The sequence below is a fragment of the Sceloporus occidentalis genome, unplaced genomic scaffold, assembly GCF_023333645.1.
Source record: "Sceloporus occidentalis isolate IW3139 unplaced genomic scaffold, rSceOcc1.0.p SCAF_3, whole genome shotgun sequence".
Lineage (NCBI taxonomy): Eukaryota > Metazoa > Chordata > Lepidosauria > Squamata > Phrynosomatidae > Sceloporus > Sceloporus occidentalis.
Window position 1 is genome coordinate 30,680,808 of NW_028316983.1, and position 17,675 is coordinate 30,698,482.

The 17,675-nt window shown below is 40.2% G+C and overlaps 1 protein-coding gene across 1 annotated transcript in view; it reads left to right on the plus strand.

Moving 5' to 3' along the window:
* The first annotated feature begins 1,586 nt into the window (after positions 1 to 1,586).
* Positions 1,587 to 17,675, plus strand: part of RBPJL (recombination signal binding protein for immunoglobulin kappa J region like) — a 31,344-nt gene continuing 15,255 nt past the window's right edge. Inside the window, exons 1-4 of the mRNA XM_089513333.1 lie at positions 1,587 to 1,615; positions 3,767 to 3,892; positions 7,547 to 7,617; positions 11,698 to 11,813. Coding sequence (XP_089369459.1) covers positions 1,587 to 1,615; positions 3,767 to 3,892; positions 7,547 to 7,617; positions 11,698 to 11,813 — 342 coding nt within the window. The remainder of the gene's footprint in view (positions 1,616 to 3,766; positions 3,893 to 7,546; positions 7,618 to 11,697; positions 11,814 to 17,675) is intronic.

The window sequence follows — 17,675 nt, forward strand, 5'->3', positions numbered from 1 at the left end:
GTTGGTATGTGTTTCAAAACATTATTTAACCATGAAGGTACAAAGCAGGTGGATGGTAGGAAAGGTTGAGAGAACAAAAGCTAACTCAGAAGTCTGAGAAGTGACAACCTATGAGAATGCTATTTTCGTTTGACAAGCACACATCTGCTGTGCTGAGATATTTATTTATTTGTTTGTTTTCCATCCGGCCTTTCTCCTGACACAGAATTCAAAACAGCTCACAGACATATAAAACAAAGTACAACTACAAAACTATTAATACAAAAGTTAAGAGAGAATCACACCAGTTTTTAAAACACACCAGTTAAAAACAAGTTAAAGCAATTTTAAAAGCAGGTTTAAAACATAATAAAATAGAAATGCAACATCAGCCATTAAAAGCTTCATCTGCTACAGATAACTGGATCCTGACTAAAAACACTAAGGAGATTATCTCACAAACCTCAGTCCCACCTCACTCTTGCCATAATTGCAGTACTTAAAAACCCTGTAAATATACCGGTTTTGGAATTTTTAATATTGTATGTATCAAATCTTGTATCACAAAATAAGCCATAGGCTGGAGACTTAAGAGTTTTTAAATAAGATAAAGGAGATATCCTAGGAGCCTTGTTTCTTGTAGAGCACATAATACATTTTCTTTTTTTCTGCTCCTTGTGGGAGAACAGTTTCTGCAGGCTTTTGAAGCATCACAAAAACCTGCACAATATGGGAACTGTGAGCCTTGACAGACCAGCATCAAAGTCCGTCATCGGGGCGGAGTGGGGATGTGGTGTCTGCACAATGCATGACCCAACTCCGCGCCCATGCTGGCATAACGCCATGCACCGGCGTGATGCCATGCGCCCACCACATGGCATGTGGTGTCATAGTGCTCCTCTGGCGCTGCATCCAGATGAAGCAGCGCCAAATGAGCTTTTTGCAGCTCCCTTTTGTGCTGTGGAAAGGCCAGATCGGGGCCGCGGCATGTAGTTGCTGTGGCCCCAATCTGGTGCTGAAAGGGGCAGTCTGTTCAACCCCAAAGTCAATAGTGGGATGTGTGTGCAAAGCAACAGGCAATAATGCTTCTATAAAACAGCCTGCCAGGGTCCAAATTAAACACACCATGATTTTCACAGTTTGCCTCTGCGCAGATGTTCTTGCTTTCCTAAAGGTGTGTATGTGTGGGAAGAGGTATGTTGGATGGTGGCCTGGGAGAGTGCAACCCTTTCCTTCCACTACTGTTCTAATTCAACTGACCCAGAAACATTTCTGTTGAGGTGAATGCAGGGGTATAGTTGAGCTCCCAAAGGTTAAAGTTCTGTTTGATGATGATATCATCTCTCACACATATACACACAAACTGACTGTCCTATTCCCTCTGAGTCTATCTGAGAAATGTTTCCAAACACACACACTTTCAGTATCTAATAAAAAAGGATGCTAATGAAAAATCCAATTGGACTTGCTAATTTGTTATGTTGAGAGTCAGTCACTCAGTGGATTCAGATGTCATCATAAACCAGGGTCCCCTGGAAACCATTTTTTAATTAAAGCTAAATTAGCATGCTGGCTTCTTGTACCACTTCCTATTATTTGCAGTAAGAATGGCAAAAATGAGCAACTGGTGCTCCAGGTAATTTTACCCAACAAGTCATTAAAACAATCCACAATTTATTGTAGGATTTGTTTCTCTGACTCCTCAGTTTATTTCTTTTGCTTCTCTGTCTCCTGCAAGGTTTGCATACCATGCTAAATGAACCATAGACCCTGGTACATGGTTTCTTAGGCACTCTAGTTGCAAGCAAGAATGATTGGGCAGTGTGTACCAATAGGCTACCTTTGTAGGTGTCCTTGCTTTGTTGTTGTTAATTGCCCACGAATCGATCTTGACTCATGGCGACCCTGTGAATGAGATATCTCCAAGATCCTGTCTTCCACTGCTCTGCTTATGTCTTGTACATTCATGCCCATGACCTCCCTGATTTAGCCATCTGGAATGTTTCTATTACCTCAACTTTTCCTATCATCATCATCATCATCATCATCATCATCATCATCATCATCATCTTTTTGAATATGTCATGCCTTCTCATGATATAGCCAAAGTATGACAGCCTCAATGTAATCATCTTGACTTGTAGGAGTATTTCTGGCTTGATTTGTTCAAGGACCCATTTGTTTGTTTGTTTTGACTATCCATGGTATTCTCAGCACTCTTCTCCAGCACCACTTCTCAAATGAGTTGATTTTCTTTTTATCTGCTCTCTTCACTGTCCAGCTCTCAGCTCCATACATAGCGATGGGGAATATCATGGCTTGGATGATTCTAGCTTTTGTGCTCAGTTGTATATCCTTACGCTTTAAGATCTTGTCTAGTTTTTTCATTGGTTTCCTTCCCATTCCTCGTCTTCTTCTTATCTCTTGACTGCAGTATCCATTCTGATCAATGTTTGATCCAAGGTACAAGAAATCTTTAACTAATTCAATTTCCTCATTTAGGTTGAATTCATGTAGTTCCTCTATGGTCATTATTTTTGTTTTTTGTATGTTCAGCAGCAAGACAGCCTTTGCACTTTCTTCCTTGACTTGCCTCAGTTATTGTTCCAAGTTTATTATATTTTCCACTAGTCATATGTTGTCATCCACATATCTTAGATTTGTTGATGTTCCTTCCTCCTATCTTCACTCCTATTTCTTTTAAGTAAGCCTGCTCAATTTATGATGTTTTCTGTGTCCAGCCTTGCCTGACCCCCTTGCCAATTGCGATCCATTCTGTCTCTCCATATTCTGTTCTAACAGTTGCCTCTTGTCATGTGTACAAATTTCTCATCACAACTTTCAAACGTCTTTGAAAATGTTCCTTAGCCTTTCATGATCAATACAGTCAAATGTTTTGATGCACTCTATAAAGCACATGCTGATTTTCTTCAAGGAAGAAGGCCTTGTTGGTGGCTGCCCCCAGACTTTGGAATTCTCTCCCTAGGGAGGCTGAGATGGCTCTGTCCTTGCTCTCCTTCTGTGGCAAATTAAGACATTTTTGTGCCACCATGTCTTTAAAAACTGAATGGGATGGATTTTTACTGAGGCACTGTGCTGTTTGTAGTTTGTATAGTCTTTTAATGAATTTTAATGTTTTTAACTTTATAAATTGTTAATTGCCTTTTAAATAACTTTTGTATTTATATTTATATATATAACTTGTATATTCAAGTTTGTGTACAGCTTTTGGTCTGTATTGTTTTAAAATATGTTGTAAGCTGCCTTGAGTTCCATTATTGGGAGAAACGTGGGATATATTTTGTCATTTGCCTTCAAATCAGATGATGATGATGATGATGATACAAGGCTCAAATGCTGATCTAACTGATTTAGCTACACATGAGCATCTATTATATAAAAGTCTTTATATTTTTTGAATTACGGTCAGCCTATATTAATGTATATGGCCAGAACTTGTTCATATCCTATGCCTATTGCCTTCCTTGTTTGATATAGATAGATAGATAGATAGATAGATAGATAGATAGATAGATGGAGGGCAGGAGCAAAGCTGCCATTTCAACAGCTGAATTGGCTGTTAATTTGTAAATAACCAAAAAAAAGTTCTGTAAGTTTCAGTGTACTTGCACAATATCCAGTGGCTGGTGGCTGACATGTAACACTGATCTATACATTTTTACTCAAAAGTATGTATTCAGTATGCCCAGGATTTCAGTCCTGTAGCACATGCCTACCTTCCCTACTAACTCACATCTGGAGTTCTACTTTGCTGACCCTCATTTAGGTCCAATCAAGAACCAACTGATCCTCTCCGGGATGGCGTACGAAGGTATCTTCAGTTCCCATCTGACCGGACTGTGTTGATACTCCATGCAAAAGTTGCTCAGAAATCATATGGAAATGAAAAAAGGTAGGAAACCATCTTGACCTTCTTGTTAACACCAGATTGCCACAGGAGACTCTGCAAAAGAGAAAATGAACAGGTGGTATATGTGGTTATGTGTGAGCATTGTACATGAAATGTATTGTGAATCTTGATTTTTCTTGTGCTGTACATTCATTCCTAGCGCCGCTTTTCATAGTGCTGATCTCCTTTCCTGCTTTGACTCAACATCTAACCTCTCTACCACCATTTTATCTGGGAAGCATATAAGAACTTGGAAAAGTTGTTTCTGGACTAAATCTCTCAAAACACCCACCCAAAACATCACTGGCCATACTTAATGGGGATTCCAAAAGGGTAACTTTACAGTTCTGGAGCACAGAGGGCAGTTGCACTTCTTGAGATATTGGATCACCAGCTCTAATTAACAAAGTCAGTATGAGGGTTAACGGGTGTTGCAATCTAGCAGTATCTGGAGTGTCACATGTTGCCTAGACCCAACACAGAGAGGATGGAAAGCAGATGTATTTCTGGATCTGTCAAACCACCAGAGACATAGAGATACCTTTTGTTATTCTCCCATTGGTAAATCAGACATGGCCCTCTGGTGATTTCCTAATTTTAACCCGAATGTTGCAGAGGGCCCTGTCTAATTTCCCAGCAACTATTTGCTATTTGCAAATCTGACAGTTTTCCAGTTGAGACCAGTGGTCAGACAGTCCCTGGAAAAGCTCTTGGGTATGGTCAAAACAACTTGTAGATAAGCAATGGACAAACTTCAGCCCTCTAGATGCTTTGGACTGTGGCCCCCAGTGACTGTCACTATTGGCTATGCTGGGAAATGAGAGTTATGGTCCAAAAATATCTAGATGGCAGTCTAATTTCTTTTCACCATCCTGAAGAAGTTGATCACTGTTAATCAGTTGAGTCTTTTCTCACCCAAATGCCACCACAGTATGAATGTGGAGCTATGGAAGAGAACAAGACTAGACGTCTGAAATCCTGCTAATCCAGCAATTCCCTTTTCTGCAGCAGAGTAGCAGCTGATGACTCCCATGTAAGTGGAGCAGTAAATCTGCTCTGGGTTTTATTCCAGACATGAAAACAGCTATTCAAGATGCTCCCTAAACTTGGTTAACCACTGTGGATAGTTCTGTTAAAGTTCAAACTAAAAGCTGATGTGGATTCACTATTCAACTGACATGGGAACAACCGGCTGACACTGCTACAGAAGCACCGGTAGAAACGTATTTAGAACAAGACAGAACATGAATGGTAGTATATCAATGTGTTGTAGTAGTTTCAACACTAGACTACAACTGGAGACCAGAGTTTGACCAGGGTTCTACTCAACCATGGAAACCCACTGAGTGATCTTGGGAGAGCACACAACAACAAATACCATATATACTCGACTATAAGTCGAGAAATTTTTGCCCCAAAATAGCCTATAGAATCTTTGGTAGACTTATGTACGGGTCAATAGGTCCCCAGCTGGGCTGCCTCCACAAGGGGCAGCCCAGTTGGAGAGAGCCTGGGAAGGGCGAGCGATTGCCCTGCAGCCTCTCCCTGGCTGGACTTCCGATGAGGAGAAAGCCCAGGCATGGAAAGGCTTCCAAGGGTGCGCGTTCGTCCTGGAGTCTCTCCCTCGCTGGACTGCCTCCGCAGGGGAAAGCCTAGCTGGGGACAGGCTTCCAAGGGTGAGTGATTGCCAGCAGCCTCTCCCCAGCTGGGCTGTACCCTTAAGTCTGACCCTCGACGTATCCATGGGTTATATAAAAACCCATATTTTTGCCCCAAAAGTTGACCTCAAATTACACACGAGGTCGACTTATAGATGAATATATATGGTAGGATCAGTCAGTCACCTCTACTCTTCTGCAGAATTTGTATGATTGGAAACCTCTCTGGCTACCCATGTTGTGACACAAAGTCTTCTCAACAGTTAGAGCTTTGTGGCTTTGGCAAGTAGTGGAGGAAATCAGTTAAGAACTGACCCAAAATATGTAGATTTAAAGTTTAAATGAGTCTGTACAGGACCTGATGTGTAAATAACATCCTCAAAAACACTACTATGGCTCAGCAGTATAAAACCACCCATTCTTGTAGTTTTATTACCAGTGTTTTATGCGGTACCAATGTGGCATGAATCCAAGCCATTCATGTGAGTTTAAAGACAGTGAAAACCCATATAAAATACCAGAAAACGTGTTTCTAAACCTTTGGACCTCAGTTTATTTGTGTTGGTCTAAGGATCTGGCTGTGAATGTAAACTCTGTTCTCAACCTGTTGAGACTTCCACATTCCAGGCTGAGAAAGTCACAAGGACAAGTTCTCTCTCTGCTCAAGCAGCAATTAAGAAATGGATGCCTCCACACAACATATAATCTCCACTATTTTAAATGGGGGTAGTATGGGTGTTTTTACCTTGTAGATCAGGAATGGGGTAAGCACAACTCTGCTGATACTGTTGGACTGCTGGCTGTGTTGGGAGTTGAGAGATGTGGTTGAATAATGTCTAGCAGGCCATGGGTTATCAACTTTTGTTAAAGAGCCTCCAATATTTGTTGTATTGTTGTAAGCTGCCTTGAGGTTTGTGCCTGGAGAAAGGTGGGGTGTTTTAATTAATTAATTAATTAATTAGACGTGATTTTTTTTCCAGGCAATGTCTGAAGCTGCAAGAGAACTTGGAAAAGTTGGTTGTTGAGACTACAACTTAAGAAATCTCCCAGGCAGCATGATGACAGACTGTGGGGTTTGGGGAGCTGTGTTTCAAAAAGTTAATTCTCTCATCTCTGATCTGTGATCATACCAAGAGACAAGTGAGCCTGTCTAGCAGCATTATAGAAAAGCATAGGCCTTCAAATCCTATTGTTTGTTCAGATGAGAGTAAAGCTCACTTGGAATAAGCTATGTATTGCCTCACCATTCAACTTTTTTTGGGTGGGTTTTTCGGGCTATGTATCTAGAAGATTTTCTTCCTGACATTACGCCAGCATCTGAAGATGCCAGCCACAGATGCTGGCAAAACATCAGGAAGAAAATCTTCTAGAACATGGCCACATAGCCCGAAAAACCCACAAAAAACTATGGATGCTGGCCATAAAAGCCTTCGACTTCACATTCAACATTTGATTAAATGGATCTATTCTAGCTGATTCCAGCCTTTGTAGTAGTTGGAGGAAGAGTCAATGAAGGAGCTCCCTCAGCAAAATCCACTGGTTTTAATCTTTTTGGCAATGTCACAGTTTATACTAGAATAGCTTTTCTGGCCCAATTTATGTTCTCTGGTTTTAGAGATGTCCTTATGATTTTCAAAAAGATAAACCAATTTATATTTCATAATCAAGCATTACATATGGTTAGAAACCAGATGAAAGGTAGATTCAATAGGGTATGTTGGCCTTCAATCTACATTTAAAGTTTGGATGAATTAATTTATTGACACTGGACAAAGAGCTCCTTCAGGATCAGTTTTGTATCTGTAAAATGATTTTTTTTCTAATTAAAGGGTTCTTGTGCATGTAAATGAAATAAGGGCTAGACATAGACTAAAGCTATACATTTCATTTTTTTTTTTGTATCTTTTACAAAATATGGGTGATTTATTGGGCCAGTATTCTCCAAAGAAATAAAACTCAGATATTGCTCCACTGACCAAATATTTCTTTTACCTGACAGGTTTTTCTGCCCACCACCTTGTGTTTATCTCACTGGACCAGGCTGGAAAGAAAAGAAGGAAAAGATTAAAGGTATAACCCAGGTAGAAGCCATATGAATGGAACTGAAGGAAGATTAAATGTTCTTGGCTGTGTCCATTCCATAGGGGGTAGGAGTAGCACACTTCAGCTACCAGTGACAGAGTAAGAGGGAGACTACACTACACCAGGTTCAGTACCATGCAAACTGTCATGGCTCAGTCTTTGGGATCCTGAGATTTGTAGTTTGGGGAATTACTTAGAATGTTCTGAGAAAAATCTCTAGTACTGTAGTTCAAGAACATGGGACTATAATTCATAATATTCCATAGGATGGAACCATGAAGTTTAAAGTTGTATCCAGTTATGATAAGTCTGTAATGTAGATACACCAAGAGCCTATGTTTTCAGAATAAGGGCAGAGAAAAAACATTTTAATGATAGTGCTGACCAATGCCATGCAAAATGGCTGCCATCACCTTAACCTCAATCTCCATTAATTCTGAAGGAACAGAATTAAATTGAAGGTTTGATGGCTTTTTCTTTATTTCTCCTTCTAGGAAACCAAATTATGATTAGATTTCCAATATCCCATACATCAAACATGGCTGTAGTATACAAATGTAGTACACAATATCACAACCAGCTACATGAATGTTTCTCAGCTGATTAATACCCATCCTCTCTGCCAGTCTGGTTTCAGTTCAGTTGGGGAAAAAACATGGACAGGATCCTATCCATATGAGCTGTATTTTTATCATGTAATTATGTCTTGTAGCTCTTCTGATATTACCCCCAGAAAACTCTCCTTGTAAGTGATACTTGGATACTAGTTGGTGGTTCCTGGGAGGTACCAAAAGGTCTTGGGGCTGCATGTGGCTCACAAGCCATTATTATATCACCCATGATCTGAACTACAGTAAGTAGTTTTGAATGTGCATCTATTTGTATGAATCAGCATATGCAAGATTTATGCACATCTGTGTTCTTTTTTCTTTTAATGCATAAGTGATTGCCCTGTTGCTTAGCAGCTCTCACACAGCTACTTGTGTATGTGTGTCAAGGTCCTACATCTCTATTCCATTCTAAGAATCTCAGTGGAGAACATTTAACAGCAATAGGCTGAAGACATTTTGGGAGAAGCATAGTAACTCTTGCTTTAATCAATTGTTAATGTCTCCTTATAAACATATATTAGCTAGAAAGGGCCTAAATTTCCTAAAGGCATCAGATTTCATCTGAACTTGGAAGCTAAGCAAAGTCAGCTCTGATTAGTACTTGAATGGGAGACCACCAATGAATATCAGGTGCGGTAGGCTATATTTCAGAGGAAGGAACTGGCAAAACCACTTCTGAATATTCCTTGTCTAAGGAAATCCTATTAAATTCATGGGGTTTCCAGATGACTTGAAGGCACATATACACACATTAGCTAGAAGGGAGATTATTGCTGTACTTTAACCAATATATGCATTATAGTGTTGTTCCATGGCCATATAGACACAGTAATGAAAAAGCAGGGGGGAAGTTCTCTAAAATCATATAACCTTGAGGTGCAAACTCTACAGGTCTTCTTTATATGCATGTCAAGTTCCAGGTGTCTAGTTTTCATGGTCTTGGAAGTATGTCCCTATTCATTATTATTATTATTAGTAGTAGTAGTAGTAGTAAAAGTAGTATTGATTTAGCCATCTGCTACTTACCCTATACTCACAGTACAGGCCTTCCCTTGTCTCAAGGAATATGATAGGGACCAAGCCCCTCTCTAATTCTAAACTTCAAGCAGTTCAGTTGCTGTTTCTCAATGCTATGCATCTACCTCATGGTGTTCTGAAAGAATGGTTAACACTCATTCCCACTTACATTTAAACTGGTTTGTGATTCGCCATCGCTCTGTGTTGGTAAATTGATTCCAAAAGGTCTGTCATTCCTACTATGAAAGCGGATCTCTTCATTATCCCCTTGTAATCACTTCTTTTTGGGCATGATTGTTGTCCCCACTAATTTGTGCCACTTCAAAATGCATGTCAACCATCTGTGCGTCACCAGTGATGTAAGCGCAGAGAGTGTCTGAAAAAAACAGGGTTTTTTTTTTGCGTTTGCCTTATTTTATTGTGACAGAAACCAATCAAAGTAGGATCAGAACCAGTTTCTAATGGGAACAATGGTCCTATAATCCAATCAGCAATTCGCTTTAAATCATAGTGGGAATGCACCTGAACTACATATTAGAATCTCAGCTCAGTTAATACACTAGTGGCTTTGGGCAAGTTTCTCTCTCAGAGCCTTCATTCTGCAACAGAAGGGGGGATTATTAATAATAGTTTAAATTAGGGATTCTTGTGAAGACTGCAACTTAATAATGCTTGTAAAGTCTTTTGAATTCTTGAAAGTACTATACAAAGATTAAGATTTGTATCCTTCTCCTTACTACTACCCTGGCCAAGTTGTGTATTGCCATGCTCTCACATCATTGAATTCCCTTTTTTTCCAGGGGCTGGGGAACCTGTGGCTTTCTGTTGGACTTTTGTACCTATCAGTCCTATCTAGCAAAGCTAATGGCATGGGAACAGGATTCTAGCAACATCTGGAGGGCCATAAGTTTCCTGTTCCTGTTCTAAGCCATGCAGTTATTGTTCACTTAGCCTAAGTCTGCCCATGCTTCTCTGATCAGCTTTGGCAATATGTCACCAAGGAGAATCCAAGAATCAAGAGAAGATGTGTCTACTTAAATCAAGATTTATTTTGGCCTCTCTTTCCTAGTTGACTTGACATTATTGACTGTAGTGAACACAGAGCAATCCACATCCAAATGGCAGCCTGAAAAAACACCACAAAACAGCCAGGAGCTGTTGGTCTGCAAGTTGTGGTGCTAGCTTCTGAAAATATGTCCAGACCACAGAAAAAGTTTTACCGTCTCAAGACTTGCTGACACATCAAGGGTCCAGGAGTAACTGATTGTGATACAAATATTAGCACTAATTTTAAAAGGGGAAATCTGAGTTCACCACACTCTTTTATAGGGGACTCCACACATTCTTTTGAAATGGGGAGAAAAGTTAGGATGTTCCAACCACAAAATTTTTTGATACAAACTCTTTAGTATTTATTTATTTACTTACTTACTTACTTCATTTGTGCCACCTTTCCTCCAGAGTGGGACCCAAGGCAGCTTCCAGAAATAACAAATTAAAAACTTTTTCAATAAAAAATTTAAAACAATTAAAAATTCCCACATTAAACACTATAAAAACATTTCAAAAGCAGTCCAAAAGTTACAACAAATAAAGCATACATCTAAATAAACCCCTTTCCTTTGTAACCATTAAAAGCCTGCTTAAACAATACTGTCTTGGCCTGCCCGCGGAATGAGAGAAGGAGGGGGCCAGTCTAGCTTCCTGCAGAAGGGATTTCCAGGGGGTTGGAGCAGCCACCAAAAAGGCTGTCTTTCATGTCCTCGTCAGGTGAGTCTATGATGGTGGTGGGCCCAAGAGAAACCTTTCCCCTAAAGACCTTAGCATTTTTTCAGGTTTATACAGAGAGTTATGATCTTTCAGATAGTCTGGACCTAAGCCATACAGGGCTATATAGATCATAACCAGCACTAATAATTGTGCCCAGAAATGAACCAGTAGGCAGTGAAGCTGGCCAGTGAAGCTATTCAGTGAAACTGAAAAATTATCAACCATCATTAGGACAAGGACAATATGGTTGAGAATGTATAAAAATATAAAACATGCAGGTACAGGACAGTTTACCATTAAATACCACTCACTGGGACTTAACAGAGACATAGGAATGGCCCAAGTGGGAAACAAGATGATGGACAAGATGGGCCTCAGGTCTGATCAACTAATACTCTATTACACTTTCATACTACAGAACAGTTGCTTCAGTTTAATTACACAAAGTAGCAAAAAAGAGGTAACTCAGTATCTGGGTTTACACCTACCTTGAGTTCTCTGATGGAAGAACAGAACAATGTAAATGTAATAAAATAAATGAAAAGGTTGCCACATCTCCCTACAATTTTCTCCTTCCACAACTACAGTGCAAACAAGTAAACAAGGGTGAATGACTTATTTTTCACTTTTTCTGGAGCTGTTGCAATATCTGTCTTCTTTCTTTCACCAGCCAAAGATCTAACAGAGTCCAGTTCCAAGATTTGTGGGTATATAGGACTTGACAGCATGGGCAGCGGCCATGTGGAGACCCAGAAGCTAAACTTTGAGGAATTGTCAGACTCCAGGGTAAGCCTTCTAATGTTTTTCTGTTGGAGGCAGATTTGTATGAAATACTGATTATATAACATTTTCTAATGCTGGATCTCAGTGCTAGAGGATAGCCTGACCTGCCTTTTTAGATGGAAACTCAGCCAAAAAAAAAAAAAAGGAAATACATCATCAGAAAGAGGACACAGATTTGAATAAGATGTGCTTGTGCTAATTTGTACTTATGAAGCAAACTTAGAAATAATGGCTGGAAGTCAAATAGATATGCAGCGCACCTCAGCATAGTGGGAAAGACTGTGACCAGGGGCCCTCTGTGCCTGCTGAGTGCTGGTGAACAATTCCAAAACTCTTGCACTCCCTTCTTAATATTTCTTTATTGTTAAATGGTTTGGATTGGACAGGATGTCAATTAGAAGGTGGTTTCAAACGGTCATCTTCAATCCCTTCAAATAGAATTCTCTGTATAGCTGGACATATAGCAGGACTACAGTTTAGGATTTTTATGTTCATTCTTCTTAAAACTACTGCTTTTTACTGTCTTCTGAAATTTCCAGTGATTTGGGATACAATCCAGAGAAAATACATTAATTTCAAATAGAGAGTGAAACACATGTCTAATCCAATACATATGCTTCACATTTTAACTCAGCATGATATTAAAGGGCTTAACTTTCATTGGCTTGAGTGTGCCCTGCCCCATACATACCATTTTTGAAGTGTTTTACATTAAATACTTTACAGTATAATCTTTTACCTCTGACACATGCCATACACAGTGGAAATTAATGTATTCCCAATAGTGGGCACTGAAACATGCAGATATATCTGTGCCAACAATTGAGAAAAGAAGACGCAGGGCATTTCATGGTTCAAGTCCCTGTCGCTCGAGATGCTTTGGTTGAAATTTCGGTTTCCTTGAACAGTAGCTTAGTGGTGAAAACTGAAATAAATCATAGCCACAAAATCTTATACTGTAGTAACATTTCACAAAAAGAAAAAGCACAAAGGGATTTGTGCCAAATACTGAAGAGCAGTCATCCTCATCCAGCAGGTGGAGGTGTTATGTGTACAAATCTAAACAAGATTTCACAGCACATGGGGAAGAAAACAGAGATCCAAACATTTACCTCCCACATACATTAGGTGGTGCTGTATCTAAGGCTGCATCGATGCAGAATTAATGCAGTTCAATATCACTTTAACTGCAATAGCTCGATGCTATGGAATTCGGGTTTTTGTAGTTTTGGGAGATGTTTAGTCTTCTCTATCAGAGAGCCCTGCTGCCACAACAAACTACAGATCCCAGGATTCTATAGGATGAAGCCATGACAGTTATAGTGGTTTCAAACTGTATTAATGCTGAAGTGTGGCAGCAGCCTAAACCAGCCAAAGCAATCACTGTATGGAAAAAAATAGTTTGTGAAATTGCACCTCCAAGAATTCCCCTCCCAGCAGGACCACTTCCTCTGTTGGCTGGGGAATTCTGGGAGCTGCAATCTCCAAATCATCTTTTCTCGGCTCTGATCCAATGTACATGAATTTTAGCAGGGAATAGATAGCGCATGCTACCTGCAGCCAAGCCAGTGTGATCCTCATTCATTCTGCATACAGTATAGAATTTTGATCTTAGCAGAATGGTGGGCAACTACTGTGGCTCTAAGGACAAATTTTCTGCCTTGGAGGGCTGCAGTAATGGCCAAGAATTCCAGCAAAAATTTTAAAAACAATACCAAAAGTGGTGAGAAAGCCAACTCTAGTTTTGAAAACAGGCATTTTAATGTCAAGTGGTGCATGAGGTGGAGCCTGCAGACTTCCAAAAGGATGAATTACCACACCTGGAGGCAATTCAGCTAGAAAAGGGGTGGCCAAAGCAGTCAGGAGCAAGGAGTGCTACAGAAATAGTCTTGGGGTGCCTATGTAGTCTGAGAGCTGCTCTTTGCCCATCAACAGTTCCCCTGTTGTCATCTAATTCTAATTTCTTATTAATTTACTGATTGCACTGTGAGGAATTCCCAGTGCAAATAGCATTTGGGTGGAAGAAAGCATTAAAATGACACATGCAGCAAATACATATCCTAGATAACTTATGTTAACCCATTCAAAACTTCTGGGTGTTCAAAGAGGTTTTGATTTGATGCTGAATAGAATACAATGTCAGTTCTAGTCACACCTCCATGGGGAGGTTGTTCCACAGTTGGGGCATCACTACAGAGGAGTCTCGCTCCTTTCTGATCCCATAATGTAACATGAGTAAAGAGCCCCCCCCCCCCCCCATGATTCCAAAGCATGGGAAGTCTGATACAAGCAAACAGACTCTTGCAGACATTTAAGCTTCTCGGGGGGGAAAAGTATAGTGGGTCCTTGTTATCTGCTGGGGTTTGGTTCCAAAACCTCCCGTGGATACCAAAATTCAAGGAGGCTCAATTGTCATTAAATATAATGGATAGTATCGGTGACCCTTACATAAAATGGCAAATCAAGGTTTGCTTTTTGGAATTTATATGTTTTTGATTATTTTTCAAGCCGTGCATGCTTGAATCCGTGGATTTAAAAATCCATGTATGTGGAGAGCTGACTGTATACACTTATAACCCTCTTGTTAGAAATCACATTCATCACGGCTGTATCTGCACTGCAGAAATAAAGCAGTTTGAGACCGCTTTAACCGCCATGGCTCAATGTTATGGAATCCTGGGGTTTGTAGTTTGTTGTGGCACCAGAGCTAGACTGAGAAGGCTATATATCTCACAAAACTACAAATCCCAGAATTCCATAGCATTAAGCCATGGCAGTTAAAGTGGTGTCAAACTGCATTATTTCTGCAATGCCAATTGGGTTAGTTGAGTTTATATATCACTAAATAGGGGGCAATGTGGCTGAAACACTTTATACTACCAAGCTAGAACATTTTTCCTGGACCTTCACAAGTAAGGGATGAGCTCTCCAATAAAAATAACTTTCCAAAGAAACCCCATTATCAGATATAATATCTGAATGTGGTGCAAAGTTGACATGACAGGGCTTGTACTCTTTACTCTCTTTTCCCTTTGGAATTTCTTATGCACAGAGCCTCTTTGGAACAAGCCACCAGAATATTACCATCAGATTAAAAGGATGCGGGACTAGCTTCTATAAATAAACAGATTATGTCACTGGAACACCAAATGATTTGCCATTAATATGATTTTAGGCAAACAACAAATCTGACATCTTAATGTGTGCTTACCCAAGGGACTGCCAAAGCAATGGGCCCAGTATCAGGAGTTACAAGTCCCTAAAGAGACCAAGCAGTGCCTCAACAGGAAAAGGCAACACCCCTGTTAGATTGTAAACTTCTAGTAACTTGTGGGGGGGAAGATCCTTCATGGCTCAAGTCCATATTGCTCAAGAAACTGAAAAGGCTTTGATTTTAGCCTTTGGTTATTTGCATGCCTTTTACATTCAGGCAGTGGAAATTTACAGGGAATTTGTCCATAGACAGGCATTCTGTCCTTTGAATGAAGTTTCGTCTAATTTTAGGCGACAAGTTGGCAAAGGTCACAGTAATATATGGTGGAAGAAATGGAGACACTTGTGTGCAAAAACCATTACAGGAGTCTTCCAACAGCAGGAAAAGATGAAAATTCACTGCCCCCGCAAGACTGTGGCACTATCAACAGCTTAGTTCATTGGGTCAATCTGTGTCCTGCTTCAACGGGACATTGTGTTATTTGTTACATTGCCCTAGAGGTTTGCAGCTAGACGTATTTTTAAAAAAAAAATCTGCAGAACTGTCAGCAATGCACTGTTGTCATGCTTTGATCTTCAGGGAAGAATTCTTAGTCTGTAAAACTGGTTTCCTTTTGCAAGATGATAACCTCCTTTGGTCTAGATTTCTGCACCAGTCTTACTTTGCTGCCTAGAACATCTGGCTTTTGTAGTGTCTTGTCATCTCAGCCATACAGTTTCATTTATCACAGTCTTCTTCAGCCTTCTGATCATGCTTCTTCTGTAATTAAGTTTATTTCCTAGGTTAATTGGTTGCCATTCATCTTCTTTTATGAATGAAGTAGAAGGTTTGAGCTACATCAGGGCTGGGCAAAAGTAACTCTACAGTAGTGCTGAACTGCAACATTCAGTAATCTGTACCATTAGCTATGATAGTTGGGGTTGATCAGAATTGCACTTAAGTGATACCTAGACTTTGCCCACCCAGGACATACATGGAAGGTGGGCTGGGCATGAATTGAGCTGCCAGCGTGGATATACACAGCATTATGAGATGAGGCCAAACCATCATGTAAGCCAAGAGATAAAGAAGCTCAGATTTTGCAGTTTAGCCATAGCTTAGTCAATTCATACATTTTGAGCACCCACATAAGATGCTGTGAGTTCACAGATGACATAAGTTGACCTTCATTGGAGAACCATGATTATCTGCAGGTCTTTATTGAGCAGATATGCCCTCAATATATGGAGCCCAGAATGGAGGGAAGGGAGAGGAGGCTTGAGCTGCTCTAAAACTAGAGAAGGGGGATTGACCCCCCCCTACCCCACCCCAGAAATGGTTTGGCAAAAATATACCACAAAGACTTGTATGTAGTGGAGCCTCTTCAATTGTTATCAGATATACCCTCAGTATATGGAACCCAGAATGGAGGGAAAGGAGGGGAGGCTTGATTTTCTTAAGACTAGACAAAAGGGATTGAGCCCCCACCCCACCCCGGAAATGTTTTGGCAAAAATATACTGCCAACACTCATATGTAGTGGCGCCTCTTCAGTTATTATCAGTTAAAAGTGACCAAGCACTAGGAAATATCAAGATAAGGAAAGTAATTGAGCCCTCTCAGGAATAACAAAGGCTGCATATCATCTATCCTAGCACATTTACTTAGGAGTAAGCTACACTGAACAAACAGAGGGGACCTTTAAGTACACAGTGTGCTTTTAAGACTGTTTATACAGTATTTAAAGGTTTTTCAGTGATAATGGATAAGGAAAATCACTTGCTCTCTTTCTTCAAGTATCTCCAGATAGGCAAAGTTAATAACAACCTACCTGCCAATTTTGAGCCTCCCAGCACTGAGTCTGAAACCAAGTGGGTTTTCACTTTCTGAGGAGTCTTTGAAGCTATCATGGAATACTTACAGAACAAGCCAGTCAGGAAGCTAGACAAGAGAGCTGTTGTCTCTCTCCAGCAAGAGCAGAACAGAATTGCTCTGAGTTCATTCAAATATAATCAAGTCTAGTGCTACCTAGTGACCAAACTATATGATGCCACTATCCACACAGTGTTACACAGTTTCTAGAGAGCAGTTCTCTTCTGCTTTCAGCTACAGCATTCATAGGTTCTCCTGCCTTTTAAGTCAACTGTTTATTCCTTCACGCCGCCATCATCTATCATATTGAAGCCAAATAAAAGTCAGATTCCCAGTGGCTTCAAAGAAAACCATCTGTCTTCATTGTTGCCTTTGTCTTTCTACAGCTGGCTCTGTGTGATCAGTGGTCTGCCAGGGATTACAGAATTTGCAAAGCAGTAGGAATCTGCTGATGAACATTGATACTGGTTGCTGCCAAATGAAAGTACCTTCTTTCATTGGCAGATAAGTATGAAAAAAACCACTCAATCCTAAACAGTCCCCAAAGTTCAAGAGTGAGAGTGACAGCTTGGCACCTTTATACAGAACTAAAATGCCTGTGACATTATCTCAAGCCTTGGAAGAATGCAAGAACGAAGAGAGGGCCAGAGAGGCGACAGAAAGAACCTTTGTGTTTGCAGTGCTTAACTCATTGTGAACGCAAAGGCTATCAGAACAGAAGGCGCGCCAAGATGACTGGGAATTGTAAACCTAGGAGATTCCTTGCATTATGCAGAGTAAATTGCACAGGAATGTTCATTT